Source organism: Emys orbicularis, chromosome 1 (genome assembly GCF_028017835.1).
Source record: "Emys orbicularis isolate rEmyOrb1 chromosome 1, rEmyOrb1.hap1, whole genome shotgun sequence".
NCBI lineage: Eukaryota > Metazoa > Chordata > Testudines > Emydidae > Emys > Emys orbicularis.
In genome coordinates this window covers 90,330,433-90,350,997 of record NC_088683.1, presented here as the reverse complement: position 1 = coordinate 90,350,997, position 20,565 = coordinate 90,330,433, and the positions used below count along the sequence as shown (strand labels likewise).

At 43.0% G+C, this 20,565-nt stretch overlaps 1 protein-coding gene across 2 annotated transcripts; it reads right to left on the bottom strand.

Moving 5' to 3' along the window:
* Positions 1-1,580: 1,580 nt before the first annotated feature.
* ACTR6 (actin related protein 6) lies at positions 1,581-19,968 on the bottom strand. Of its 2 annotated transcripts, XM_065413321.1 has the most exons (11): positions 19,874-19,968; positions 16,362-16,479; positions 14,656-14,724; positions 13,065-13,188; positions 10,232-10,367; positions 10,095-10,151; positions 8,759-8,857; positions 8,492-8,570; positions 5,457-5,628; positions 4,212-4,350; positions 1,581-2,709 (listed from the first exon to the last, which is right to left on the bottom strand). In XM_065413321.1, exons 1-11 carry the CDS (start codon positions 19,939-19,941, stop codon positions 2,580-2,582), a joined length of 1,191 nt encoding a protein of 396 aa, XP_065269393.1. In that variant the 5' UTR covers positions 19,942-19,968; the 3' UTR covers positions 1,581-2,579. The 2 variants fall into 2 exon arrangements, with proteins under 2 accessions (XP_065269393.1, XP_065269403.1); XM_065413331.1 differs by lacking the exon at positions 14,656-14,724.
* Between the last annotated feature and the right edge of the window lie 597 nt (positions 19,969-20,565).

Here is a 20,565-nt window from a genome sequence, read left to right as displayed (position 1 = left end):
TTCTATGACTACTTGGTAGAAGAAAGTATTCTCACATGCAGAGTTTAACCTTCACCTTGTAACCAGATTTGTTAATTCAGAACTGAATGAAGTCTTAGGCTGCACACAAAATGGAGCTGTGGAAGAGACTTTAAAATGGAATCTAATGTTCCTGCCTAGATTCCCACTTTCCTTTGGGAAATAGAGGTTTTGCTACTCGTCTTGCCATTGTTTTGTCCCCAAGTGCCTGCTCTTAAATAGCATTAGCTACAACTTGTATAAAGTAGCAATTCTGAATGAAGGCACAATGAAACTCTACGGAGTATGTAGACACCTAACCCAGATCTTCAGCCCCAGCTAGTGGCCCAGGAGTTGCTCTGCCACGTCATTTCCATCTTTTGGAGAGCCCTGCCCCCTCCCTTTAAAGGGTCAAGAGCCAAAAAACATTTTGCCATCCAGAGGCAGTGCATCAAATATGACAAATTCTGGCCTTTGTATCAATACTTTAAGACTTTTTAATTTTGATAGGAAATCACTGTCACTTAACCCCTGCTCCTCTCCCTACGTTATAGTTCTTGGCTGACGCTTCTGGACTTTAGGTTTGCTTGCCTTGTTAATCCACCTAGTTGCAATTGTCTGTCATTGAGTGGTAGCCACATGCTTCCTTGTAATTGATGTAGTCTAATTTTTTGAATGCTTATATGACCATCTGTGATTCCTACCCATTTGATTTTTTTTTTTGCTAACTGATCTAGCCTCACTGGCTAATCATTCATAGTGCCTTGTCACTTAATTCATTAATCATAGTCTGATGCTACTCAGAGCTCTCTTGAATTATTTAGTTACTTCCCTTTTACCTGCCCAGCAGCCGGTACCATGGGTGAGAAATGAACAGCAGCTTCCTGTGCAGGAGGTGGAGATGGAATAACCGTCCAGGCCTACCATGGCTGTTGTGGTTCACACCTCCTGCACCCCACGTGGGTGCTTGACTGTTTCAAGTCTCGTGAGAAGTAGGGAGAACTGCCCTGGACTTGTTAGTGCTGTGCCTTTCCGGGGTTTGTGTCCAGCATTCATGCTGGCTGCTGCAGCATTAGATCTGGCTCACAACTGCCTATGCCCTGGCCTTCAATGTCAGTTTATTTCAATGGTAAATATATCTTCAATTCAAAATAAAACTCTACCTTTTCTTCTTCTCACTCTTTCCCCTCCACTCCAGTCTTAAAACTCTGCCACCTCATTTCCACCAACAGCCAGCCAACCCTTTCACCACCTCAAATGGACCATATCTCTGAAGATCAGAGTCCAGCTTAGTGACATTTATGTTCTTTACATAGAATTAAATTAGTAGAACTCACTCTAAATTATCTAATTCTACCATTACTGGATTGTTCCATAAATCACTTCTAGTATTTTGTTGTAAAGTCACACGCACTTTGTTCAGTAACCAAGGATCCTCTTCCTTTCTGGTACATACAATACTCAAGAGATCGGGTAAGGAAAGAATGCTACAATATATTGCATGCGAAATGCAAAGGTGTAGCCTAGCCCAGGCAGTTTCTTTTTTTTTTTTTTAAAAGGAAACAGGATATACATTTCAAATTAATTAAATTATTTATTACATGAGAAAGTTAGATTAAGATGTTTTCCAAAGGCCAATTGGAAGTACGTTTAATTTTAATACATATATAACAGATATTAATGGCACTTGACGGGTCTATATCTGAAGGTTTACTATCTAAATTAAGTACAGCAGCAAGGGAGAACAAAGGGGGAAAGTATGGAAGGACAAGGATTAAAATAGAGACCTGAGATGTTGGTGTACTATACACAACTAACTTTTTTTTTAATCATTTCATATTCAAATGCGAGTCCGGTACTCAAAATAAAGGGCAGAGGCTAACAAAGAAGTTAATCTGGAGACTTAATTGGTTTTTTTTAAACTATGTGTGGGAGCTGTGCAAAGGGGTAATCTCTGTTGTATAGATTTAGCCTAAATTTATAAAAAAGAAAAGTATTCAGAAAGTTGGGATACATTCCACACTGGAATAATTACACTTTGAGTTTAACCATTGTTTAACCATTCACTGAGATAATTACAAGAAGTCAGAGTAAGCCTTTTATAGGATTTTTTTCTCCCAGGACATGTTAAAATGAGCTCCAGGTTAAAGAGTATTTGATGCAAATTATTCTGCATACTATTTCAGTAAAAGACAATAGCATTCATGTTGGAAGAGAAAATAAAGTTTAGACTAACGCTTCATTTCTATACAATTGTTTTACACTAATCTTCAAATATTTTTGTTTCATGCCATTAATAGGTAATTCGCTTTTTTAAAGTAAAACAACACAATTATTGAAAATTTTTAGTAAGGATGGAATACAATAAGATAAAATGACAAAGGCCAATATATAACATATTAGTCTTCAGTGTAGTTTAAAATCTGTGAAAATAAAGTTATTTACACTAATTCATTGTACATTCCTAATTATAGGAAAGAAAGTTAGAACACAGTTCTAATTTACATAAAATAGTTTGTAGTTCAAATAAGTTCCATTCAAAGTAAAATAGTGGAGTATCACTATGTCTCCAAATGTGCCACTTAAATATCAAATTTCTCTTCACAAATACAGTGTCCATTTTCTTCATAATCTTCTCTAGTTACTACCATATCCTCAAAATCATCATTTTCAGAAATCAACTTTCCACCTTCCCAAGAATAAGTAATAGGGCTGGGGGGGAAAAAAAAGTTACCACACAAGTTAGTTTTAAATACTTCCAATTATGTAGTAATTTGAAAAAGTGAGACCTTCATTTTAGGGCTTTTATTTAGAAATTAGCCACAGCCATTAATAAAATATAAAACAAGACATTATGCCTATACATTAGGACAATCTGCTGAAAAACTGCATTCATTAGAAAGATGCCAGGGGGGCCTGGCTCAGAGTATTCCAGATCTTTTTAGTGGGTTTATGAAAATTTTAAATTGGTAATCATGTATTTTTTAGGAATGGTAAGTGAGTCCTGCATTGAGCTTCAGCAACAAATATTTGATGAAAACTTTTACAAGTTCATCGTTGGTGCTATACCTCACCCAAGTTATATTTTCAAAATGACAGTGTCCATTTAAGGAAATCAGAACAACTTAATTGGGCCAAAGAATGGTGGTGAATTGGTATCAGAACTTATGAGATGACAGCGAGAGCAGGATTTCTATTAAACAGAAGAAACTTTATATAGCTAGATCACAGATCTATATAGAAGAGTGATCATAGGTTTAGCAGAAATACAGAGGCTTCAGTTTAAAACTGTGTTATTACATGAGGCATGTACCAGTTATTTGATTATCATGTTTTGAGGTTCCTCAAAGAGGCCAAATAACTAATTTCCATGGGTAGAGACTGCTTTCCTCTTAAAAAAAAAAAAATTATATTATATATCACACTTCACATTTACAAGGCTAACTAAAAAAAAAAATCTGATTAAGTTATTCTTCAAAGGTGAATGGCTTGTACTAACAAAACTGGTTTGGAGCCAGCGGGAATGATACAGTGGTCTAAGCATTTGGTTCAAATTTGAGCTGGACTGTCCAGTCTTCCATCCTTCTACAGTAGATAAAATTCCCATACAATGTATTTATTTGGTGGGGGAGTCTTTAGGATGAGACTTTGAACCTACATTCTCGCTACTCTGCATAGACATTAATGATTCCATAATAATTTTAAGAGAGGTGAATATCTGTCCTGGCACTCCTGACACTGTCAGTGATCCACCCTGCTGCTACTCTCCAAATCCCAGAAGTGCTGCAGGTATCAGTGATATGGTATGTATAATGTTTATAATACTCAGGAATTCTTCAGAATAAGAGATGTGAAAATAATCCCTCTGATCTTGCAAACACATATGCAACAACTGGTTAACTTTGCTGCTGTGAATGGTTTCATTAATTTCAATGGAACTGCTCACAGAAGTAAACTTAGCACACGTGTAAGTGTCTGCAGGATTGCAGCAAGCACAATATAGCTCTGCAAATGCACTTTAAGTACTGAGTTACAACATCCTTCCGGTCCAGTTTTGGGCCACTTGAACAGATTAAGTTAAATGATGGAATATAAAGATGACACAGATAAGCATATTTAATTAGCAGAAGGAATCCTACTTTACAATTTCTATTCTGTTAGGAGAACCAAACAGTAAAATAGATGCATTTTTATTTATATTGTTTAGGACTTACTTTTCTGGCAGAACAACAGAAACGTCATAATCAGTTGGAGTGAGGCATCGAACTTCAGAGTAGACTCGATCCCTGAAGCCTGGGAAAAGGGTATTTCCCCCAGTCAGAACAATATTCTTGAAGAAGTGAGGCTGCATTTCTTTAAACAAAACCAAAATAGATGTATTTAGCTTAAGATTCTCCAATTTCTTCATGAACATTAAGTTAAAGTGGACAAGAATTAAAACTAATGTTTTTAACTACACTTTAGATAATGTTTTAAATATATTAAATACATACTGGTTATATTTAGATAAAGGGTATTTCATGGATAACTGTAAGCCATAGGATGTGCACATACCAAGAGGCTCCACTAATTAACTGATAATCACAAGTGTGAAACTAGTTTTCTTGTGTGACAGGTGAATTTGATGAACGGCACCCTTTTAAAATAAGAAAACTTTCATTAGTGTCCCTCCAGTTTGTGTGGCTTTCAAAATTTGTCTTTTAGAAAGTTATTTAAAAATGTTGGATTTCATGAATGCTCTCAAACAGCCCAGTTTAGGGGAAAGAAATAGTATCATCGTACAAGAGATTTTAATTTTCATATTTTTAGAATGAATGTAGTTTTGTGGCTCTGATGCTACAGCTGTGAAGTGACATAGTCATGAAAATGTTCCCCTGCGGAAGTTTGGCCATATTCATTAGAAATGTATGTACATACCTAGTAACATGACAATGCACATGTTACAATTGTTACTTCCACAATACAACACAGCCAGAAGGGTGATTAGTTTTCATTTTTAAGATTCAGTGGCCTCATTTGCCAGCATATTGTGGCCAGCATGAATTCCCTCCTCTCCCAACACTAAAAGACATTTTAAAATAAAAATGAAATTAAGTTCAAGTGCAGTCATGAGGATTCCATCCTCAGAGGAAAGAATTCAATGTGGTTGTGTTTTGTATTGGAAAATGAACTCATGAGGTTTCCATCCATACTGTTATACTTTATCTGAAGCACAAATAGAAACCAATCAGCTTACCAGAGTAAGCAAGCATTTCCACAACAGGAAATATTAAAGGAAACTGCAAAAGAGCTCTGGAGTAACTGACATTCACAAGGAGTTAAAACTGTTGCACTTTTAATCAATTTTTAGTTCCTTAATGCCTGGCACATAAAGTATGCTAGGCTTCTGATACACTTTGGATTCTAACAAAAATATTCAGACTTCAAGAATACATTTCAAAACATTGCTACCACTATACCTTCAGGCAAGTTCTGAATTGAATAAACAATGGCTTCAGGAATTCCCATTTCTTGAATGCCAATATCTGAAGGATGGAAGATAATTTCTGGAACAGCAAATCTCTCGTTTGCTAGACGAAGTATTTGTTCCCCAGTCTTGTATTTTCCACTTAACACCATTTCTTCCCTTGGCTAAATTAGGCAGACATGAATAATAACTACGTCTTAAAAAGGGAAGAACACACACAAGAGTAACAAGTTTATCTGATCTCACTGTTTACATATTATTCACCTGTTATGGATGTTTTGAAGGAAGTATCTTCTATATATTAAGTCACGTATCATGCACAAGTCTTAGGGAGCTGACATCTGTTCCAGAATGCTTTGTAATCCCTTACTCTATAGTCTTTAAGCATGAGAATTGTGTCCGATGTTTACTTTTTACTGCCATACTGAGCAGACAGTGGTATCAATTTGAATAGCATATGAAAGCATTTTGGTGCTGCATTTTTGAAGGAGCCCCATTCCAGCCTCTGCACTGACACCTGCAGTTTTGCCTATGCAAGATTAGTGCACACTTAGGTACTTTTGAAAATTTTACCCTACTTCTCTAAATGACACTTTTACCAATAAGCAATTTTTAAAAGTCTGAGTATTGGATTTGTGTTATTCTAGCAGGAGAATATTTTTTCACCCTCGTAACTCAAAAAAAGATATTTGATCCTTGCAAAAAAATATATTGCCTTAGGATGGAGTACAGGCATAGAAAATTTCAGCCCCAAAAGGTGAGTTATTAACAAAAGAAACAGGAAACTATAATGGAAGACAGTATCCCATTCTTAATTATCGCAATTTCTATTGGTAACCATGCTAATAAAATTTATCCACAACACTTATTGACTATAACGTAAGTGTCTGAGTTCCAGGAAGTAGCAAAACTTCTCAGGATAGCATGTGAAAACAGCTGAAAGATACCAGAATCAGAATTGTGCCTTATGACTACACTTTGATATAGAGCTATTAAATTACAGCAAAGGAAGTTATATTTAACTAGGCTTGGCAGCATTCGATTTTAAAATTGATAAATGTCAGCAAACATCATTTCAACTGATACACTGAAATCAACAAAAAAATAGTCACTAATAGTTGGGGTGCCTGCAAAGATCAGTTGTCACTAGCCATGAGGAGAGCCTTTTGCAGCCCTGCTGTAATAGGAGTGAGTGAGTGGGTTCCCTGTGCTGTCTCAAGGCTGGTGACACCTGATTCCTGCAGGCACAACGTGCAGTGGTGAGGCTGCAGTCCTGGCTAGGCAGAGCAGAGGCTCCTAGCCACAACGACTGCAAGGAGGAGGAGGCCAAGCCCCCAGCTGTGTGGGAGGCCACACAGCTGCTGAATGGCTTCTGGGGCAGTGAAGGGAGCCCTCTGCAGCCCTGATGGCACAGACCCCTCTCACTTACAAGCTGGGAGTCTGCTCTGCCCTGCCAGGACTACAGCCTTCCCCACACTGGACCCACAATCATGCAGGGAGTCCTCTGCAGCTCCACTATCATGGGAGTGAGGGAGGAGAGCCATGACAGCAGAACTGCAGAGGGTTCCCTGCACAGCAGTGGGGCCGGTGAGACCTGATCCCTGCATGCTCAAGGTGCGTGGGAGGGTGCAGTTGTCCTGGCTTAATGGAGCAGAGACCCCTGGCTAGGACTGCAAGGAGTATGATGAGCTGGCGGCTGCGGGGGAGCAGTTTCTGCCTGGTGAGTGAGTGGGGCCAGTGACACGGGATCCCTGCAGGCACAAGGTTCAGGGAAAACTGTGGTCCTGGCTCCACATAGCAGAGATGCCCAGCCAGGACTGCAAGGAGGAGGAGGGGGAGGAGTTGTTGTCATCCCCAGCCACAAGGGAGGTCACCCTGATGCTGAATGGCTCCGTCCCCAGGAAGGAGCCATTCAATAGCAGATGGCCTCCCCTGCGGCCAGGGACATGTCCTCCTCCTTGAAGCCCTGTGCAAGGGTGTCTGCTATGCCCCACCAGGAGCCTTCCCTACACCATGTGCCTGCAGGGATCCAATGTCACTGGCTCCACAGCTGTGCAGCAAGCCCTCTGCAGTTCCACTGTCATAGCCCCACTTGCTCACTCACCAGCCAGGAGTGTGGGCAGGAACTACAGAGCAGTGGGGCGGTCTCCCACACAGTCAGAGCCTCATCCTCCTACTTATAGTTATGGGCAGGAGTTCCTGCTCCATCAGGCCAGGCCGACCACAGTTTCCCCCGCACCTTGCGCTCTGGTGTCTTGGGCCCTTTGGCTGCACAGGGAGCCCTGTGCAGCCCTGCTGTCAGCACTGCCTGGAGGTCCTGGAAAATCACGGAATCTGTGACCTCTGTGACTTCTGCAGTGGCCGGTGTGGCTGACCCCAGGGCCACCTGAGCAGCTGAGGCAGCCCTGAGACCAGCCGCACCAGCCACTGGTCAGCTGGCCCCAAGCAGCTGGTCCGGGGCTGGGCCCCAGGGCGCCCCGTCCCCTGGAGAAGCAGTGGTGGGAGTCCCTGCCCCAAGCACCTAAGTTTTAATTAGGAGTATTTATATAGTGCAAGTCATGGACAAGTCAGGAGCTGTAACTTTTTGTTTATTGCTCGTGACCTCTCCATGACTTTTATTAAAAATACCCGTGACTAAATCATAGCCTTAATTATAACCATATAACAAGCAACAGGTAAGACAGTTTTGAGAAGGTGATCAAAATTAGGACATAACATACTTCATATTTTACACTGGAATGAGAAATACAGGGCTAGATTGAGATACTGAGCCTATGGTATTATAGCTGATTTTCAGATGTTGGATAAAATATCTAGGAATACCTACGTGACTTTGAAAATTAGTTAAACCTGAACCCCTATGTCACTTACATTTTTTTTTTGAAAATTTTACCAATTAATTCCTAATGCAGAAAATATTACCAGTCAGTATCACAAAAAAAAAAAAAAAAAAATCCACCCCTCCTCCCTCACTACCAAGGAAGATGAAAAGAGAGTATTCCAGAAAAGACTGACAGTCATAATTACCTTACAAAACCCTTTTTTGATTGAGCTGAAGTCTGGCAAAACATAGTCTATCATTACTGTATTTTCTTCCCCTTTTAACCTGGAAAAGACAACAAACTTAGAATAGAACATAGCTAAAGTATGCCAAATCCTGGAGGCCGTACTCAGGTAACAGTCTCTTTCACTTAAGGGGGAGTTTTGCCTGAATAAGGATGGTAGTATTTGGCTCTACACAATTAGATTATTTGGAACTACCTCCTTTCAAATTTGGCAATATAGTAAACTTACTTAGCAATCTCCATATCTTTGTAAAAATCCTGAGACACATAACATACATCTTCTTTCACTTGATTAATTACATGAGTTTCATCCATAACGTGTAGCTGCCTATAAAAAAATAAAAAAGTTAAAAAACAGATCATCCTGAACATACATTTATAATTATTCTTTTTCACTATTGATCAGTTCTTACAGTTTTCAAATTGCAAGAAGTTGACATTTTAATATGTAGAGGTTTACATTAATTTATATATAAGCAGTTTTGACATCTAGAAATGAGAGGGTATTTTTACTCTTTAATCCAAACAACGTAAAACTGTCAACACTAAGAACCGTGGCCACAATCTTGCATCCAGTTCTGCTAGCAAAGACGCCTGCACAGGGTCAATTATAGGGGATCCCAATACAGGATGAGAGCCTTAGTGCAGTGGTTCCCAAACTTTTTACTAAGGTGACTCACCAACTGCCTTTTGTCTTTTTTTGTGACTCACCATTATATATAAACATCTCCGCCTCATCACCATAACCCTAATCCCCACCCAGTGCGGAAGGGAGACGCCAAAAGAGGAGAGGTTGGAGAATGAGCCTGCCACACACACTCTGCAGCATCAGCTCCTGCCTTGTGGGACTGTGCTACACTCTGGATTGCCAGGCCAATTGGTATTTGAGCGAGTGTTATGGATGAGGGACAGCTGAGCCAGACCTGAGTGGCACTGCAACCCCATGCGCCTGGTCGCAACACCCAGAACGGGGAGTCACGCCCAGCCCAGTGGGACAGAAGCCACTACTATGGGGTGACTGCAAGGCAGGCTCACTCGCTGACTGCACCCCTTCCTCCCAGGGCATCTCCTCCACACTGGGCTGAGGAAGTGTACGTTTACCTAGGGCCCCACGACCCATCTAGAACCTTCCTGCAAACACTGCCTTAGTGAGTTCTACTCACTGTTCAGGTGGAATTAAACTGTCAATTTCTCAGAGCTGTGCCATCTTATTGGTCAAGTGGAAATCTGGCTACAGCTTTATTACTATAATGACATTTCAAAAAAAAAAAATCATAGGGCCTGATTCTGTAAGGTACTTAAGCATATGTGTAACTTGAAGCAGGCAAGTAATCCCAGTGAATGGGACTACTGACATCCTTAATATTATGCAACTGCTTTAAGTACTTTACTAAACTAGAGTCTTAAGGTGTTAAAATGGTAGCTGAAGCTCAAGATGTCATTTTACATGCTTTCCTCTTCCTCAAAGAGGGCTTAATCCTAAACTTAACTTAATTAAAAGACGTCCATTGACTTTAATTGGTTTCTAACCAGGCCTCAAGTGTCTACAGTTAGCACAATTTTACCTGTAAGAGATTATCTCCTTTAGATGATTGGTTAAGAGCTTTCCTCCAACATTAATCCTAAAAAGAAAAATATTTTTTGTCATTATTCACTTCAGACATATCAAAAAAGCCACCTGTAAAGAAATAAGGCAATTTACCTAATAATTGCCTCTTTCTTCTTTTTACTTCTGCAGTAAGGTACAATATGTGTAAAGGAGTAGCCACTGTCCACAATGATACAACATAGCTCGGATGGATTGTCCCGGAAATATCTATGTGCACTGAGAGCCCCAGCTGAAACACAAAAATGCCAACCCATATTTATATATAAATCTAAAATATATCTAAATAGATATAGTACCTATCCCATATTTTAGGTGCCTTTGGTAGATCTTCGGTAACTCAATACAGAATAGCTCCAGCAGCATAATTTCATCCACAGCCAAAATTAATCAAACATAATACCCCACCTTCTCTCAAGAAAACTGACTTTATTCAGCTCTGTCCTTCCCAAAAGCCCAAGTAGATGGATTTTGCAGTGTGCCCAGGTGATTCATAGATTCCAAGGCCAAAAGGGACCGTTTTGACCATCTAGTCTGACCTCCTGTCAGAACTTCCCCAAAATAATTCTTAGAGCATATCTTTTAGAAAAAGATCAAACCTTGATATAAAGGTTGTCCGTGATGGAGAATCCACCACAACATTTAGTAAATTGTTCTAATGGTTAATTACCTCACTGTTAAAAATGTATGTCATTTTTCTAGTCTCAATTTGTCTAGCTAGTCAATTTTCAGGTTATTTTTGACCAATTATATAACATCTTTCACTCCCACAGTACTTTATATAAAGGAGTAACTTAATCAGGCATTGAAATACAGTCACTGCTGGGGTGGAATGTGACAACAATTCTAATAGAAACAATACACAAACTCAAGGGGGGATGTTGGAAGGGAAGCATACCTTTTAAAATGCTTGTTGTACAACAATTATACAGCTTTCCACACATACTCCTCGACCAAGAAGCTACATTTTCAGTTAGAACTAGTATTTGAACATTATAATTATTTACCTCATTAATCTAAAAAAATTCTGAAAAAGTGAGATTACAACTGCTCTTCACTATGTATACAACAAGATTCTTCTTTGCATTTATTTAAACTAAAAAACATCAAGATAAGGAAATACATCTTTAGGCCATCTTTTAATTGTGGTATTCCATTTGGCATTTTAAGATCTTGTTTAAAGCTCTTAACAGTTCAATTGCATTCCCTTGTTAAAATACATGTAAAGAAATCCATTTGAGAGCATGCAAAACAAAATATTATTTTTCCCACTTGAAAGAACTGACAATCTCAAGATGACATTTTCAAAAAAAGAGGAATTAAAAGTGGTTTGAGGAACCACGCTGCCCGTCCCTTAAGTCTCCACTGGGTATTTGTGATTTGACAGTCTCAGAGGAATTTAAATACTGGGTAAAACAAACTGGAAAAAGGGAAATAGTTCTCCTTCTCCACTAGCTTTCTAGTTACACTAGTGTGAATATTAACTTTGTGCCCCTTTAATTATAAATTATAGCTGTACTGATTTCTTAGTTTTGGCTATAAACATCACAAACAGACACAATATCCCTGAAAAGAAAGAGAATCCACTCTAATTCTAATTATGCTGGGTATTCTGTAGAACTATAGGAGCAAGAAACTTTACAAACTCACAAATGGATTAAAGGAGCTTCTAAAAAAGACAACAGAGTGCATCATAACCTGAAGTTATCTTTATGAGAAAGACTGTCTTCTGAACCATAATTTTCCTTAGTACTTTTATACCTTAAAAAGTACAGTAGAACCTCAGAGTTACGAACACCAGAGTTACGAACTGACCAGTCAACCACACAACTTATTTGGAACCGGAAGTATGCAATCAGGCAGCAAAGACCCCCCCTCCCCGAGTTACAAACATTTCAGAATTATGAACAACTTTCATTCCCAAGATGTTCGTAATTCTGAGGTTCTACTGTACTTCCAAAGAGGAAACATACAAACACAGGACCCATTTATATATTCTGCTCCCATTTATATCAATAAAAGCATGATCAGGCCCACTGTGTCCAATGTGTAATAAAAAATTCACATAAATAGTTTATATTAAGTCTATGTTCAGTGACTTGAATTTTTGAAATATTTTTCAAAAACAAAGAAAATTGCGACTATAAAACGTTCCCCAGAAAAAGGTAAAAAAATTATTTTATATGTTTAAGTCTAAGATAGATGATGACTATTATTTCAAGGCCAGTTTTAAAAAAAGAAACCAACACATCTTTCCTGTAATTTCAGCATAACACTACCAGTACTGAAATTTGTTTAGAGTTCATCTAAAACGTGACTGAAGAGCTTGCAAAGACCCTCCCCACATGCACTGAAAAGTCATCCCTCCCCTACTTTTATATCATCATCAGAAAGGGCACTGTATGATGATTCATGTCACTAATTTCATGTGTTCTGCGGAATAGGATGTATTATATAATTGTAGCACTATATTTCATGGGCCACTTCAAAAAGTGAATGAGAACTGTCAGAAACTCCATACAAATATAGCCAAGAAACAAGTAGTAGTGCAGTCTCTTTCACATACTACCTCATCTCAAGAAGTCTCAAACATTCCTGTCATCAAAAGCCAACTTAAAAACAGAACCTTGACAGAAAGGAGCTTCAAGACAAAAGTGACTTTCTGCCTACACTGATTTCCCCCCATTTCACTTTGTGTTTCTTGCTGTTACATATCAGAATCCTCACACTAAATTATTATAAATATAGAGGAATATAGAAGAAACATTAGATGTGTATGCACAACTGAATATAGGTTAGAGAAATAAAAAGTTACATACTACTCTATAGAGTCAGGGAAAGAAATGAAGTAATTTCCTTGGCACATTATTTTTAAATTGGGAAGTTAGCCTGGAGCACATTAATGCAAAGCAACAAAATATATACTCACCATTTACTCTAAGAACTGCTTGAAACTGATATTCTTCAAATAAAATTTCATTCATTGAGTCTTGTATTGAACTGAAGTTAAAATAAGGTTCAGTAATAATAATATTTGTATCTACAAAGTCCACCTAGGAGAAAAAATAAAGTTCTGTTCCCAAACAACATTTTAGTAACCACTATCCATATTACTTACATTTTGTGGTATGTAACAACCACCATGCTGTATAAAATTGCCCCCAGGTCTATTATAGATATCAGTGCTACCAGCTACTTGTGGCACATGGGTTTTGGAAAAAAAAAATTAACAAGAAACAGTATGTGCACTGTCACTGCTACACCACACAATGTGTTAACATTTTTCAGGGCAGAGTAGAATTCCTTCATTTCCCTGTCCTATGCCCCTATTTTTAATGTTGTGGCTCTTAAGAACAACCTATCCCTTTATCTTTCCTCTACACTTCAATGGGTAATAATACAAGAATATTTAACGTGTATACAAGAAACTTTACCCTAGTCCTACTAACTACAGAAGAGAATTTCTCTTCAGAACTCTGTCACTTGTATAGAAGCTTAGCTCTTCTAGTAACATGGGTAATATCCTGGCCCCAATGAAGTCAATGGCAAAACTCACACTGACTTCAGTAAGGCCAGGATTTCATCCCTGCTCTTTCTGCACGTACTCAGTTCTCAGACTTTCTAAAACAGGCCTTCACTCAGGTGTTTTCACCATAATGGGACTCAATGAGAACTAGAACACACAGGTCAACAGTTCCTTTCTTTGGTGCTCATTCTGCAAACCAGTACCAAAACCATGGCAATAATGAGTTTCTTTAATGAACCCAATAGTTTAAAATCTTAAACCAGCCCAATTTCCCCACCCAAATCTATACAAAGAGATATCTGTATAGTTATTTTGGCTCCCAACATGTTCCCCTTTAAGTACTGTAAAGACCAGTTTTATAAGTTAACATCATATTTATTTCTTATGACAAAAATTTAAGGCTAGAGCCGCCAACGCTCTTTTCATGCTAAACCATGTTGGTGAGGTGAGCAAAATAATATTCTATTAGTACACTTTATAAATTCAACTTATTCGTCATAAAAATGAGAAATTCATGCAGAAAATGACTACTTGATCCCATAAGACTGTCACAATGTAAATCTCAGCCCTTCTTCCACTTTTGTAACTGTCTCCTTCATGCAACAAAACCTGGTTCTTCAAATAAGTTATACTAATTAAGTCTATGAAAACAATTATCAAGTAACTTTTACTAGCTGAAGCGCCAATCTTGCAAACACATGTTTAACTTTACTCAGGTGACTAGTCCTACTCAAGTCTCCAAAACTACTTGTGTGAGTAAAGTTAAACATGGGCTCTAGTTTGCAAAGTCATAGCCTGAGTGAACTGAGCTCAAAATCATAGGTAACTCAATTTCCTAAATTTTAGATGCGAGTCCTTGTTGAATTACTCCTGCAAAATTCATAAATTGGTGAATTCACCATTATACCCATGATTTGGAGTATTTTTGTATTACCTCTAGTAATTGTTTTAAATCTGTATTTATAGATTTTTGTTTCTTAAGTGTTTTAGTTACCTGATACATTTCCTTTCCAAAAAGGTAATCCCAAACCTGTCTCTGAACATCCCAGTTCACCAAGTAACCCTATGGAAGTTTGGGGGGAAAAAAGACATTATTTATAAGACAACACTGCATATTTATGAACTACTCCACATCTGCAGAATTTCAGGCTTCCATCAGTAATTGTTAGATGGACTGATAACCTAACAAAAATCAGAAATAAGAGCTTCTTCTTTAAGATTATGGAAGCCCTTCCAAACCTATTTAAATGGGTAAATGTTGTGCAGCTACAAGCAAGAAGATCCAAAGTTAAGTGATATTGTACCTCTGTTGTTCCCTATCATTTAGTTTAAATTATTGCATAGTAAGTTTACCATAACATGAATCATGCTTCCTAAATCAGTATCTGGTGGCAGGTTATGGAAGCCACACTTCAGACTTGATACTGAAGTTACACTGCTGTATCTGAAGTTTGTTTTAAATATTGTTTATGCCTCTACAGTTGTAGCATATTGCATATATTAAACAAACATTCATAGAATATTAGGGTTGGAAGAGACCTCAGGAGGTCATCTAGTCCAATCCCCAGCTCAAAGCAGGACCAACACCAACTAAATCATCCCAGCCAAGGCTTTGTCAAGCCGGGCCGTTTGAGCATTGGCCTGCTAAACCCAGGGTTGTGAGTTCAATCCTTGAGGGGGCCATTTACGGATCTGGGGCAAAAATCTGTCTGGGGATTGGACCTGCTTTGAGCAGGGGGTTGGACGAGATGACCTCCTAAGGTCCCTTCCAACCCTGATATTCTATGATTGAGATTCGACCACCTCTCTAGGTAACCCATTCCAGTGTTTTACCACCCTCCTAGTGAAATAGTGTTTCCTAATATCCAACCTAGACCTCCCCCATTGCAACTTGAGACCATTGCTTCTTGTTCTGTCATCTGCCACCACTGAGAACAGCCTAGCTCCATCCTCTTCGGAACCCCCCTTCAGGTAGTTGAAGGCTGCTATCAAAGCCCCCCTCACTCTTCTCTTCTGCAGACTAAATAACCCCAGTTCCCTCAGCCTCTCCTCATAAGTCATGTGCCTCAGCCCTCTAATCATTTTCGTTGCCCTCCGCTGGACTCTCTCCAATTTGTCCACATCACTTCTGTAGTGGGGGGACCAAAACTGGACGCAATAATCCAGGTGTGGCCTCATCAGTGCCGAATAGAGGGGAATAATCACTTCCCTCGATCTGCTGGCAATGCTCCTGCTAATACAGCCCAATATGTCGTTGGCCTTCTTGGCAACAAGGGCGCACTGCTGACTCATATCCAGCTTCTCATCCACTGTAACCCCTAGGTCCTTTTCTGCAGAACTGCTGCCTAGCCACTCGGTCCCTAGTCTGTAGCAGTGCATGGGATTCTTCCGTCCTAAGTGCAGGACTCTGCACTTGTCCTTGTTGAACCTCATCAGATTTCTTTTGGCCCAATCCTCCAATTTGTCTAGGTCACTCTGGATCCTATCCCTACCCTCCAGCATATCTACCTCTCCCCCCACCTTAGTGTCATCTGCAAACTTGCTGAAGGTGCAATTAATTCCATCATCCAGACCATTAATAAAGATGTTGAACAAAACCAGCCCCAGGACCGACCCACCACCTGTAATAGACTGTAACAGACCCTTAACCCACAGCCTGTAATAGACTGCATTGCTAAATCTATAAAGCATCTTAATTACCTTTTGAAAAGGGAGAATGTAAAAGAGTCCGGAGGGATCTTTAATTTCATCCAGTTGATTGGCTGTAAAAGTTTTCAAACGTGCTGTTTTTGATCTAAACTGGCAGTTGGGAATAACACTGAAAAAAGTTAAGAATGTTTTCCTGTACATCATATCATATATGAAATTAAAAAAAAAATCATATTGTGCATTTTCACATCAATTCCATAAATACTTCCTTTTCCATAATATTCTGTGACAGTATTTTTTAGAAAGTAGCGGTTACCCTGGTTACTGCAAAACCACAAGATTGTTTTATTGTCTTGCCAATGATTCAACATTCAGAATCAAACAGTAAAGTGCTAAAAGAAATTACAGAAACTTCCAACCACAGGTTAAGAACATTTTCCTTCCTTAACAATCACATTTTTTTGGTTGCAAACTGGCCTGAGACAGTTGCCCAACACTAAATGGTCTGGGCCTAGGATACATGAAAAGATCACTTAAGGCTATAAGATAAGGACCATAATCAATAACATGAAGTTAAAGCAAGAAAAAAATCAAATTAGAAATAAATTCCCCCCACTTTTTTTTTTTTTTTTTTTTTTTTAAACAGCGTGGGTGATTAACCATTGGAACAAACTGCCAAGGAAATGGTGGAATCTCCATCTCCTGTCGTCTTCAAAACTGGATGCCTTTTTCTGGAAGATATGTTTTAGTTGGCAAGGTTCAGGGTTAACTAACTGAAGCTTTGCCGGTGCAGCTCTCTGGTACCGGGATGAGAATACTGTTGCTACACTGTGTGTGAAATCTAAGCAGAAGGGAGCCCCCCCACTTTGAAAATTACCTCAGCCTTCCCTAGGGTTGCCAACTTTCTATTGGCTCAAAACCGAACACCCTAGCCCCACCTCTTCCCCAAGGCCCCACCCCCCATTCACTACATCCCCCCTGACTCAGTGGCTCACTCCCCCCCTCACTCACTTTCACTGGGCTGGGGCAGGGGGTTGGGGTGTGGGAGGGGATGAGGGCGCTAAATGGGGGTGCGGGCTGTGGGGTGGGGCCAGAAATGAGGGGTTCAGGGTTTGGGTGGGGGCTCCGGGCTGGGGCAGGGAATTGGGGTGCGGAGGGGGTGAGGGCTCCAGCTGGGGGTGTGGGCTCTGGGGTGCAAGAGGGGGCTCCAGGCTGGGGGTGGGGCTGTGGGATTCGGAATGTGGGAGGGGGCTGTGGGTTGAGGCAGGGGATTGGGAGGTGGGAGGTGTGAAGACTCTGGGCTGGGGGTGCTGGCTCTGTGCTGGGGCTGGGCATGAGGGGTTTGGAGTGCAAGGGGGGTGCAAGAGGGGGCTCCAGGCTGGGGGTGGGGCCGAGCGATTCAGATTGCGGGGGGGGCCCTCTGGGCTGGGGGTTGGGGTGCAAGGGGTGGGGCCAGGGATGAGGGTTTTGGGGTGTAGGAGGGGGCTCTGGGTTTGGGGGGGCTCAGAGTTGGGGCAGAGGGTTGGGGCACAGGCTTACCTCCGGTGGCTCCTGGTTAGCAGCGCAGCAGGGCTAAGGCAGGCTGCCTGCCTGTCCTGGGGCACCGCGCTGCGCCCTGGAAGTGGCCAGCAGGTCCGGCTCCTAAGCGGGGGAAGGGGGAGGCAGGAGGCTCCACAGTGTGCGCTGCACTTCCCAGCAGGGACCGCCCCCCAGGTCCCACTGGCCGATCTGGTGCTTGGGGCGGGTGCAGCGCGTGGAGCCCTGTGCATCCCCCCGCCTAGGAGCCGGACCTGCTGGCTGCTTCAGGGGCACAACGCCGTGCCCCAGGACAGGTAGGGACTAGCCTGCCTTAGCTCTGCAACACTACCAACCGGATTTTTAGCAGCGTGGTTGGCTGTGCTGACCAGAGCCGCCAGGGTCCCTTTTCAACCAGGTGTTCTGCTCAAAAACCGGACACCTGGTCACCCTAGCCTTCCTGCTCCTGGGCTGCCCCACCCGCAGCACTTGTTCCCCTTGCAATGCAGGCAGCAGCGGTATTGCCAACTTCACAAGATCAAAAATCATGAGTTGAACCCTCAAAAATAATGAGATTGGCCCAAAAATCATGAGGTTTTTTTAAAAAAGATTACATTATGTTTTTAGGTGAGTCTCTTGATTTTTGAACTCCCCCTACCCATCCCCAGGGTGTGTGCAGGTGACAATTAGTAGTGTTGCCCACTCTTCCACATGTATTGGATAAGGTGATTTTGGCCCCTGCTGCAGGAGCTCTCACCCCCACATATCCCTCTCCTGCCCAGCAATTAATCCCGCCCCCACCCAACCCACCTCACTTCAATTCAACCTCCCAGCCCCCATCATCACCACCCCATTAGATCAGCCCCCCTAACCAATCAACCCTCACTGCCCTCAGTTCACCTTCCCGACACTCACCCCACCTGCTCAGAACCACCATTAATACAGCCCTCCAACCCCATCAGCCCTCACCCTCCTCACTTCAGCGCCCCTGAAGCCACCAGGCCATAATTCAACCCTCCCAGCCTGACCCCTGCTCCTCTTTGGGTTCTTTTCCCTCCCCAGGCCTGGGGAGGCTACAGTGGGGTCCCCTCTCTCACTTCCCAGGCTGACATTGGGGGCTCCAATCAACCAGGGCTGGTTGACAGTGGGAGCCCCGGGTGGCTGTAACTCCTGCTGTCATCCCTGGTTGGCTGCCAAAGGGAGCACCAATCAGGGCAGGCTGACAGCGGGAGCCTCACCACATGGTGGACGGAGCTCCTGCTGTCAGCCCGCCCTGTCCCGGGGCAGGCTGACGGCAGGCGCCTCACCTCACAGGGACTCCCCCAAGTGGCTGTGGCTCCTGGTGTCACGCTGACAGCAGGCGATCCGGACACCAGAGGTAGACTAAGGACCAGGGCTGGCTGACAGCAGGAGCCCCAGCGGCCACAGCACTTTCTAGGTACAATTAATCCTGACTAATGACCTGGGGCACCGGCTCAGCACCCACCAGCCACAGCTGTTTGGGGGCAGGGTCTCCGATCAGCTGTTTGGCAGCTGGGGAAGGTGCTTAGGGGAGGGCAAAGAGCAGGAAGTGGGGAGTCTCGAGGGAGGGGACAGGGCTTTGGGGAAGGCGGGCGGGGTGGGGCCACCGGGAAACACAAACGTCAGCGGCTGGGATGTGGGGAGTCTGGGGACTGTTCCCCGACCGTGAGTCAGGTTCAGTTTTACTCCGAAATCGAATCTATCGCGCTTAACTCCGGGGAGGCAGCATGTCCGCAGCGGCAGGACCGGGGCGGGGCTGGCTGTAACGGGCTCACAGACTCCCCATGCGGGGCCGAGCGGCAGCCCGCAGCGCAGGGAGCCGGAGCCGGGGCCGGGCCTGCAGCAGGAGCCGCCTCACCACCTTTCGGAGCTAGAGCCGATAAACCAACGGAGCCTGAGAGGCACGGGCCGCCTCACGGGCTCTCTCGGGAGCAGGGACCCGGCAGCGGCTCTCTACCGTGCGTGGCGCCGAGCACCGCAGGGAAGCCGCGCGGGGACCGGGCTCTTGCCGGGTGCGGGGGCCTCACCTGACGTGCGCGTGGCTGTAGCCGATCTTGCCATTATAGGCGCCGTTATCCAGCACCAGCGTCGCCATCTTCCTTCCGGCCCTAGCCCCGCCTCCACCTCCTCGGCGGGCAACTCATCTGTGCTTACCATAGAGTCTGAGCGGCGGGACGTGTGCGCGCTGCATGATGGGGAGGGGGAGGACTCCGGGCGAGCGCCGGCCACAGCCCTAGGGCTGCCCCGGGGACGCAGCGCGCATGGCGCGAGAGGGCTGATCACACGTGGTGTTCAGTCCTGCCCTCGGCTTTCCGCCATGACACTGGAGGCAAAGTCCTGAGAGGACCGGTCTGGGGGGAGGAGGGGAAGAGTCGCCCCCTCCGGTTCTGATGCGTCTTGCGCGAGGCCGCGGCTCTGCACCTGCTGGATCTTTCCCTGGGGGATGAGGCGCTGCGTCCCCAGGGCGGGGAGGCACAACGGGGTCAGGGATGCAGAGCATAGGTGTGCGCAGCCCATTTCATTAGGGTGTGCACCCAGGGAATTTTTTTTTTTTTAATGGCGAACATCATAAAGGGCGGGGTGTGGGAGGGGGTGTTGTGTGCAGGGAGGGCCTCAGGGCAAGGGATTGGGGCAGAGGAGGGGTGTATGAGGGGGCTCAGGGCAGGGGGTTGGGGTGCAGGAGGGGTGTGGGGTGCGATGGGGGCTCAGGGCAGGGGGC

Coding starts and splice junctions, on each gene's coding strand:
- ACTR6 (XM_065413321.1), bottom strand. CDS start 19,941: ATGGCGACGCTGGTGCTGGATAACGGCGCCTATAATGGCAAGATCGGC. Junction 16,480..19,873: donor TACAGCCACGCGCACGTCAG/GTGAGGCCCCCG, acceptor AACTTTTTTCAG/TGTTATTCCCAACTGCCAGT. Junction 14,725..16,361: donor ACATTCTCCCTTTTCAAAAG/GTAATTAAGATG, acceptor AAACTTCCATAG/GGTTACTTGGTGAACTGGGA.